At 29.0% G+C, this 11,125-nt stretch overlaps 1 protein-coding gene across 3 annotated transcripts in view; it reads left to right on the top strand.

Annotated features, from left to right (window-relative positions):
• Positions 1–10,824, top strand: part of gpc6b (glypican 6b) — a 61,193-nt gene extending 50,369 nt beyond the window's left edge. For 2 of the 3 annotated variants that reach the window (XM_073911522.1, XM_073911521.1), the window contains 4 exons: positions 3,823–3,962; positions 6,762–6,937; positions 7,147–10,049; positions 10,119–10,824. In XM_073911522.1, coding sequence (XP_073767623.1) covers positions 3,823–3,962; positions 6,762–6,937; positions 7,147–7,343 — 513 coding nt within the window. In that variant the 3' untranslated portion in view covers positions 7,344–10,049; positions 10,119–10,824. 3 annotated transcript variants of the gene reach the window in all.
• The last annotated feature ends 301 nt before the right edge of the window (positions 10,825–11,125 follow it).

The raw sequence follows: 11,125 nt of genomic DNA, 5'->3' as shown, positions 1-11,125 counted from the left end.
CGGTGATTGTAAATATGATTGAAATTTTAATGGGGAAAGTAAAAATATTTTCCACTGGCCATTAGAAAAAAGAAAAACCCTCAGCGTTTTGCCCTATAAGTCTGAAATTTCACTCATGTTGCTCTTAAACCTGCAGAAACCCTGTGATTGCCATATGAAATCTCGCATATTATTTATCATTATCATGTTTAAAGATGAAGATCTAAAATAGCCATCAGTTAGAGGACAGTCTTACTAGGGACTATCCTAGAAATGATATCATATAAATTGTATATTATTTTTTATTTACTTTATTTATTTGCTTGCTTTCTTGCTTTTTTACTTAATTGCTTGCTTTTTCATCCATTTATCTATATATTTATTTACTGATGTACTTTATTAATTTATTTACTTGCTTATTTGCTAATTTATTTACTTATTAGCTTTTTTTATCCATTTTTTATTAAGTTAATTTAATAACTTGCTTATTTACTCATTTATTTACTTATTTGCTTACTCATCCAATTATTTACTTCATTCATTTGCTTGCTTGTTTACTTGCTTTTCATCCATTTGTTTATTTATTTATTTATTTATTTACTTTATTTATCTGCTTGCTTGCTTATATATTTATTTACTTATTTACTTGCTTTTTCATCCATTTATTTATTTATTTACTTTATTTATTTGATTGCTTATTTACTCATTTGTTTGCTTTTACATCCATTTATTTTTTTATTATTTTACTTTATTTGTTTACTTGCTTATTTACTCACTTATTTACCTATTTATTTGCTTTTCAACCATTAATTTATTTATTTATTGCTTATTTACTTGCTTTTTCATCCATTTATTTGTTTACCTATTTACTTTATTTATTAACTTGCTTATTTACTCGTTAATTTACTTTTTACATGCTTTTTTCCATTTATTTATTTAATTACTTAATTTATTTGCTTGCTTATTTACCCATTTATTTGCTTTTACATCCAATTATTTTTCTTATTTTATTATTTATCCACTTGCTTATTTACTCATTTATTTACTTGTTTACTAGCTTTTTACATCCATTTATTTATTTATTTACTTTATATACTTGCTTATTTACTCATTTATTTGCTTTATAATGCATTTATTTATTTATTTTATTTACTATATTTATTTGCTTGCTTGCTTGCTTATTTACTCATTTACTCATGTATTTGCTTTATCATCCATTTATTTAATTAATTACTTTAACTGCTTGCTTGCCTATTTACTCGTTTATTTACCTTTTTATCTGCTTTTTATCCATTTATTTATATATATATTTTTACTCATTTGCTTATTTGTTGCTTTTCATCCATTTACTTATTTAATTATGTACTTTATTTATCTACTTTCTTGCTTATTTACTCATTTATTTACTTATTTATCTGCATTTTAGCCATTTATTTTTATATTTATTTACGTATTTACTTTATTTATGTGCTTTCTTGCTTATTTGCTCGTTTATTTACTTGTGTATTTACTCATTTATTTGTTTTTTCTTTTATTTACTTATGTATTTTTAATATATTTATGTATAATATATTTACGTTTATCATTTATTGAAATAATAATAAAAAAAAAACACTTGCACTGCAAGGTTAATAATATGACATGAGCACTACGATGTTGAAAACTAAACCTCCATTGACTGCAGCTGAGGATTTTCTGAATGAGATCTGATCCGAGTTGAGACTGAATCTTCTGCTCCCTCTTGTGGTGAAGAGAGAGATCTGCGTGCACTATTCAGTGCTTCAGGATGGAAATACAGTATTTTCACTTACTAATATAGAAAACTATACTTTATTTATTTATTTATTTATTACATTTTTAATTATTTGTCTGTTTATTAATTAATCTACATAATTATTTAATTATTTATTACTTTATTTTATTCATTTATTTAGTTATTCTTTTTTATTTACTTGTTTATTTACTCATCAGTTTACTTTAATTATTAGTAGTTTACATACTTGTTTACTTAATTAATTATTTTACTTATTTATTTGATTATTTGTTTACTTGTTTGTTTATGTATTTGTTGATTGACTTATTGATTTACTTATTTAATAATTTATGTACTTATTTAGTTATTAATTCATTTACTTTTTTATTTTAGTTACTAACCTAATTACTTTCTTTATTTGATTATTTACTTTATTCATTCATTCATTTTCTTTTCTGCTTAGTGCCTTTATTAATCTGGGCTCACCACAGCGGAATGAACCGCCTATTTAATTTATTTGCATATTTATTTACTGTATTTACTTTATTTACTTTAACTTAATGTATTTACTTAATCATTCATTTACTTATTTACGTTATTTTCCTGTTTATTAAGTAATTTACTTATTTATTTACTTTATATATGACCAATTTGTTTATTAATTAATTTTATTTACTTATTTGTTTACCTATTTATTTAATATTTAAATGTATTTACTTATTTGTATATTTACCTATTTATTTACCTATTAATTAAATAATTGTATTTACTTATTTGTTTATTTACTTATTAATCAATTTACTGATTTAATTATTTACTTTGTGCTTATTTACTTATTAATTAACTTATTAATTAATGTATTTACTTACTTATTTATTTCTTTACTTATTTATTAAATTATTTATGTACATATTTTATACTTTATTTACGTATATATGTTTTTATTTTATTTATTAACTATTTTATTTAAATATTTACTTATTTATTTACTAATTTGATTATTTTTTGCTTGTTTTTTATTTACTTATAAATTAACTTATTTAATTATGTACTTATTTAAGTACTAATTTATTTACTTTTTATTTATTTAATTACTTGGTTATTTCCTTATTCATCCATTTGCTTATTTAATTATTTGTTTATGTACTTATTTACTTATTAATTTATTTACTTATTATATGATTAATGAATTTACTTATTTGCTTTTTTACTTGGTTATTTTATTTATCTATTTACTTTTTAAAACTGTATTTACCTATGTGTTTATTTGTTTAATTTACTTATTTACTAATTTAATACTTTATTTAATTTATTTACTTATTCAATTATTTAATTATTTACTGACTTACCTATTTATTTGCTTATTTATTTCGTTATTTAATTTTTAATTAGCTTATTAGTGTATTTACTTATTAGTTGACTTGTTTATTCATTTACTTATTGATTTACTTATTAAATATATTTTTAAATATACTTATTAATTTATTTACTTCATTAACCTGTTTATTCATTCCTTTACTTATTTTATTACTTTTATTGGTGTATCTTTGCTGCTCAGCTTAACCTGCAATCATCTTATTTTTTACCCTGCAGAGATGCATAATAATTATTTAATTTAATTTAATTTAATTTAATTTAATTTAATTTAATTTAATTTAATTTAATTTAATTTTAATTTAATTTAATTTAATTTAATTTAATTTAATTTATTTTAATTTTAATTAATTTTATTTTATTTTATTTTATTATACTTTATTTTATTTTATTTTACTTTATTTTATTTTATTTATTTTATTATATTATACTTTATTTTATTTTATTTTATTATATTATTCTTTATTATACTTTATTTTATTTTATTTTATTTTATTTTTATACAGTAGAACATTCCAATCTCAAACAACTCACACTAATTATACTTAGATTTCTAGCAATAGCAGTCAGAGAACCATCAACAACTGAATATCTTCACTCACCATGTAGAAAACCAGCCAAAACCTGTTGTGCAATAGTCAATGTTTAAAGTGTTAAGCTGATTCAAACATCGAGTGTTTCATCACTGACTTGTTTTATCACTGCTGGTCCTCAAGGTGTCTGAGATGAAGGAGAAGCTGAAGCATTTCCAGTCGTTCTGGGTTTCTCTGCCGCTGGTTTTCTGTAAGGAAGAACAGATTTCAGCAGATGGACAAACTGAAGATCAGCAGTGCTGGAACGGACATCACAGCGGCAGGTGAAGACCCTCATGTGAGCCCAGAAACATGCAAGATTCAGAGATTCACACTCATATCTCAAGCAGTGTTGGGTGTAATGAGTTAAAATGCCTAGATACTAGGGCTGAACAATATATCCTTTAAGCATTGATGTCGCAGTGTGTGTATGTCTGTCGCCTCACAGCAAGAAGGTCGCTGGTTCGGGTTCCGAAAGTTTGCTTATTTAATTCCCCTATAGCACATGTGTTTGGACTGGAAAACCGGAGCACCCAAAGGAAACCCACACCAACATGGGGAGAACATGCAAACTCCACACAGAAATGCCAACTAGTCCAGCCGGGGCTCGAACCAGCAACCTTCATTCTGTGAGGCGACAGTGCTAACCACTGAGCCACCGTGCCGCCTAAAATATTATAATGCAACAGAAATTAAAAACTAAATTTTATATAAAATATAAAAAGCTTAATTCAAAATGTTACTAAGATGATAGTTAATGCATAACACTAGAGTCTCGATTAAAATCAACAGGGCTTTTCCTGTTGCATATCAGGTCGTGCTCTTCCCTCTGTGCTTTTAAATCTCATTAAAATATTATCTTCTGTCTCTTGTGTTTGATTGTAATTCATTTTATTTTGTTTACATGTGCAAGTATAGATTTCTGTGTGTTGGTCGAATTTGTAAAGCACTTTAGGCAACATCTGTTGTTTTTTAATGTGCTATATAAATAAAACAAACAAGCAAGCAAGCATAACATTAAAACAGTCTGCATTTTATTGTATGATTGTTTGTAGCGCGTTATACATAAATGTTTTGCTGATATTTAATTTAAAAGTATTGATGATTTCTTTTTATGTTTGATTTATTTTATCTTTTATTTGTTTATTTTATTCTTATTATTTAATTATGTTTCACTTATATTTAATTTAAAATGTTGTTTTTACATTTTATTTATTTTTCATCTTTTATTTGTTTATTTATTTTATTATAAATTTTAAATTAACATATTTTGCTTGTATAAATTTTTTTATCTTTATTTATTTTTATTATTTATTTATTTGTTTATTTATTTTACTGAATTTATTTTATTAATCCAGATATGTTACAGAGGTCCAGAAGTATAGATTTAATTTTATTTGTTTATTTTATTATTCAAATTTTTTATTTATTTTTATTTTTTATTAGTTTGTCATTAATTTAATAATGATAATAATAATAAAAAAATGTATCATTATTGTTTTTATTTATTTATTTGTTTATTTATTTAATGTGCTTTGCTTGTTTAATTTAAAAACTTTTAATTAGTTTTACATTTTATTTATTTATTTAATCTTTTATTTATTTCATTTAATATTATTGTTTTAATTTAATATGTTTTGCTTGTATTTAATAAAAAATGTAGATTTGTTTTGTTTATTCTTCATTTATTTTTATTATTAATTTGTTTGTTTATTTTACTTAATTAATATTTTTTTTAATCCAGATACATTGCAGAGGCCTAGAAGAATGGTTTTATTTGTTTATTATTTTTTTAGATTATTTTGTTATGAATTGATTAATAAATTGGTTTTACATTCTATTCATTTATGTTTATTGTTTTATTAGTTTATTTCGATAATTTAAAAAAATAACAATAATATGTTTATTTTTGTAATCCATATACATTGCAGAGGTCCAGAAGGATATATTTTTTATTTGCTTTTATTTGTTTATTATTTATTTATTTATTCATTATTATTATTATTATTATTTTTATCATTTTTATTATTTACTTTGTATTTTGCTTGTATTTAATTTTTTAAAAGTTGATGTTTTACATTTTATTTATTTATTTATTTGTTTATTGAATTAATAATAATAATAATTTGATTTAATGATTCAGATATATTGCAGAGGTCCAGGAGGATAAATTTTTTATTTGTTATTATTATTATTATTATTATTATTATTATTATTATTATTATTATTATTATTACTGTTATTTACTTTGTATTTTGCTCGTAATTATTTTTGTAAAAGTTAATTTGTTTTACATTTTATTTATTTATTGAATTATTAATAATGTTGGTTCATTCCACTGTGGCGACCCCAGATTAATAAAGGGACTAAGCTCAAAAGAAAATGAATAAATAAATAAATTAATAATAAAAATATAATATATATTTTAATCCAGGTCCAATAGGATGAATTTTTTTTATTTGCTTTTATTTGTTTATATATTATTATTATTTATTATTTGCTTTGTTTTTTGCTTGTATTAAATTTTTTTAAAGTTGATATGTTTTACATTTTATTTATTTATATTTTTATTTTGTTTGAATTAATAATAATAATTTAAAAAAATTATCCAGATACATTGCAGATGTCCAGGAGGATTATTATTTTTTTGTTTATAATATTATTATTATTATTATTATTATTATTATTATTATTATATTACTTATTTGCTTTGTATTTTGCCTGTATTTAATTTTTTTATTTGTATTTAAGTTGATTTTTTTTTACATTTTACTTAATTTTTTATTAGTTTATTTAATAATAATAATATTAATATTTAATAATAATAATAATAATACAAATTATCCAGATATGTTGCACAGATCCAGGAGGATGATTTTTTTATTTGTTTATATTTTTATTATTATTATTATTATTATTATTATTATTATTATATTCATTATTTACTTTGTGTTTTGCTTGTATTTAATTTTAAAAACTTTGATTTGTTTTACATTTTATTTATTCATATTTTTTATTATTAAATTAATAATAAGAAAATAATATATATATATATATATATATATTTTTTTTTTTTTATCCAGATACATTGCAGAGGTCCAGAAGGATGGCCTGGCTCAGCAGGCCAGTAACCCAGAAGTCATTGTTGATGTTTCCAGACCGGATTCCCTGATCCGTCAGCAGATCCTGGCTCTCAGAATCATGAGCAACAAGCTGAAAAACGCTTACGACGGACACGACATCAACTTCCAGGACTCCAGTAAGACTCTGTTTGACACACACAGACTTTTCCGGAAAATGATCGACATGTTGTAAAGAGGTCCTGTGTGAACAGGCCCTTTTTAAATACACAGGAAAATGTGTTCTGGTTAATTATAAAGTGAGAAGCCAGTGAATGAACAATAATTCAAACTTTTATTGCATTTTATTCTTGTGATTTAAAAGTGTGTGTGTGTTTGTGTGTGTCAGATGAGGAGAGCAGTGGTTCTGGCAGTGGCAGCGGCTGCATGGAGTCGTGTGTTACAGCCTCAGATTCCTCCATCACACACACTCCCGTCCCCAAAGCAGAAACTACAGACGAAGTGGCGACGGCGGCGGATTCTGCTTCAGCTCTGGAGATTTGCACACTGATGCTGACACTGACACTGGCACTGACCTGCAGATAGTGAATGCTCACACACACACGCACTCACACACACACTAAACACTGGAGACTCACACTCCTCCAGAAACACACACCACCAGCCACAGTAGGAAACTCTTCAGAAGAGTCGAGACTTTTACAGTAAAAGGGGTTTTGCATTTACAGTACAGCAGACCACAGTTCACGTACAGTACAGCAGATCATAGTTGAAGACTAACTATTTACCCTCCTGTGAAATTCAAAATCTTTTAAAAATGTTTCTCAAGTAGCGACATGGTGGCTTAGTGGTTAGCACTGTCGCCTCACTGCAAGAAGGTCTCTGGTTCGAGTCCCGGCTGGGTCAGTTGGCATTTCTGTGTGGAGTTTGCATGTTTTCCCCGTGTTGGCGTGGGTTTCCTATGGGTGCTCTGGTTTCCCCCACAGTCCAAACACATGCGCTATAGGGGAACTGACGAACTAAATTGGCCGTTGTGTATGAGTGTGTGTGAATGGGGGTGTTTGGGTGTTTTCCAGTACACCTGAGACACATAGTCCCTCCAGCATGTCCTGGGTCTTTCCCAAGGCCTCCTCCTGGTGAGACATGCCTAAAACATCTCCCTAAGTAGGCATCTAGGAGGCATCCAAAACAGATGCCCGAACCAACTCAGCTGACTTCTCTCAATGTGGAGAAGCAGCGGCTCTACTCCGAGCTCCTCCTGGGTGACATCTTATCTAAAAAGGTGCGCCCTGCCACTCTTCGATGGAAACTCATTTTGGCCGCTTGTATACGAGATCTTGTCCTTTCATGACCCAAAGCTCATGACTATAGGTTAGAATAGGAATGTAGATTGACCTGTAAATCCAGAGCTTTGCCTTTCGGCTCAGCTCCTTCTTCACCACAACGGACCGGTACATCGACCACATTACTGCTGCCGCTGCACCAATCCACCTGTCAATCTCACGTTCCCTCCTTCCCTCACTCATAAACAAAACACAGAGATACTTGAACTCCTCCACCTCTGGTAAGGACTTTCCTCCAATCTTTTTCCGGTGGAGCACCATGGCCTCAGACTAAGGGTGCTTACACACCTGTGAATCGATTCAGTTGTTCCGAAACAGAGATTATAATTGTTACATTGTTGCTCTTGGAGCGGTTCGCTTTCACACTGCAAAGTTTCTAATCGGACCAAAATAGCTAAAACAAGTCACGTGTGAGTAAACTCTCCTCACATTGGTCAGAGTGTCAGGGTTTATTTTGCAGCGTCCCGCTAAGCTGTCAGGAGAGGTGGTGGTTTGGTGGTGATTGACAGGGTGAGCGCGCGCGACGTGTCTGAGGAGAGACGGATGAGAAGGGGTGGAGGGAGAAGGGAGAGAGGGGTGAGAAGGGTGCGCGACGATGCCTATTTGAGGACCGGGAGGGAGACGCGAGATTACCGGGAGATCATCAATCGTTTGCGGGAATCCGGAGACTCGCGAAACTTCCCGCCCTACTCATAATTCTCTCTTCATATAGCCGTAAGCCTATTACATATGCATAAAACACTGTGATATAACCGCGCTCGGATCAGATCGCTTTCTCACTGCAATCGATCCGCTCCAGGGTTCGTTTCAATCGAGCCGAGACCACCTCATTCAAGCGATCTCGGAGCGATTACTTTGGCGCGGAACAGAGTGCGATTGCCCTGTTCACATATGCCAATCGAACCGCGCTAACTGGGCAAACGAGACACGTTCCGAAACAAAAGTGTAGGTGTGAAAGCACCCTTAGAGGTGCTGATTCTCATCCCAGCCGCATCACACTCTGCAGCAAACTGCCCTAGTGCATGCTGAAGGTCCATGTTCGATGAAGCCAACAGAACAACATCGTCTGCGAATAACAGAGATGAAATCCTGTGGTCCCTAAACCGGACCCCCTCCAGCCCAAGGATGCGCCTTGAAATTCTGTCCATAATCAGTGTTTATTTCACTGAAATCTTGAAAATTATCTAGTCAAATATTATGTGCTGTCATCAAAGCAAAGATAACCCTCATAGATTTTGAAATCAGTTATTAGAAATGAGTTATTAACACGATTATGTTTAGAAATTTGTTAAAAAAAACCTATTTCTTAACCATTGTCTGGAAAATATGTGAAAAGAATTAAGGGCTCTATTTTGACGATCCATGCGCAAAGCACAAAAGCAATAAGGGCGTGTCGGAATCCACTTTTGCTCATTTAAGGACAGAAAAATCCATTAAAAGGGTTGAGTTTATCTTCTTAATGAGTTATAGGTGTGTTTTGAGAATAAACCAATCAGAGTCTCATCTCCCATTCCCTTTAAGAGTCATTTGCTTCACACCATAGCACATTTGCTATTTACATGACGGACTTTGTAAGTGGAAAAACTGAGCATTTCACTAGTGAGAAAACAGTTAAACAGAGCATCTGCGGTGCGAGAATGAGAGATAAGGCATCTCATTATCTACCTTCACTCTCGTGGATAGGGAAACCTTTACGCACAGACATCAATTAGCCTATAAATAATTAATTTCGTTTGTTAAGCGCAAAGATTCGTTTCAAAACTGTTTCTAAATTCAGTTCTAATTACCAGCAAACGAATAAATGAACAATAATAACGAAGTGTGCTCAAAAAACAGAGTTATATCCTAATACACATGCTGCCCCATATGGTCTAAAACCTGACAGGTGGACAAATCTAAGCTTGTTTTTAATAAAACAAATATAAATATGGATATATTAAATAATACTGCTAATAATCATAACATTATACTAAAGCAAATTGTTTAGAATGAATTGAAAAAGCCCCCCGAGATGAAGAAGGCATGAACGTATGGTATTTATGTAGAAAATAATGTTTTGTAACGTTTTAATCCTTTATATTTATATTCTATAGGCTATATATCCTTATGATATCCTATATATATCCTTAATATTTTAATTATTTTTCATATGTAAAGATATTTGCGTATCGCTGTACACCCTGTCTGTATTAAGCAGTGTGTAAGGAACTAACGCGCTCTGCGCTGGACTTAAGAACGGCTTTGATCTGATCTACTTGAACCTACTATTTAAGTTTCTCAAAATAGCAGCGCGCCAGCAATGCGCCTCAACACGCCTTCTTTAGAGCAGAACGCCTATGGGTGCACATATGAGCGCAAATGCATTTGCTATTTAAACAGCGTGACGCAAAACGACTCTTGCGCCGAGCTGAAACTAGCAAACAACAATTGCGTTGCGCCGTGCACCGTATTGCGCCGGGTTTATGATAGGGCCCTAAAATTTCACAGGAGGCTGAATAATTTAGTCTTGAACTATACATGGATATTTTGTGTAAATAATTATATACACACCACACTAAAACAAAGCTGGTGTAGAACAAATTTCTCAAATTTGTTAGCAAAAGAAATGTTAGTGGAAACATTGAAATAGCATTTATTTTCCTCTAATATTGTTAAATCAACTGAATTTTTTCACAGTGACATAATTTACATGATAAAGGGTTTTGCTACTTGAAATAAATGTTAAAAAACAGAATAAATAAATAAATGTAATTATTAATTTTTATTTCAGCTACTTGCCAAAGCAACATTTCTCATTATTTTATAAATACAGTTTAAAGTCCATGAATTACACAAGTTTTAATCAGTTTAGTTTGAGATTATTATAGTTTGTATGAAAGGGTTTTAAATTTGCTTTATTTTAATTTTTTTCAAATATATTTTTATTGAACATTTTTAGTGCAAATACATTTCAGAAAATTACATTGAGTAGAAAGATAATAAAATTAAAATAATAGTAAATAAAATTAAATTGTAATTAAACAA

Source organism: Danio rerio, chromosome 9 (assembly GCF_049306965.1).
Source record: "Danio rerio strain Tuebingen ecotype United States chromosome 9, GRCz12tu, whole genome shotgun sequence".
Taxonomy (NCBI): Eukaryota; Metazoa; Chordata; class Actinopteri; order Cypriniformes; family Danionidae; genus Danio; species Danio rerio.
The sequence above is the reverse complement of the archived record's forward strand: the minus strand, read 5'-3'. Positions and strand labels throughout refer to the sequence as shown.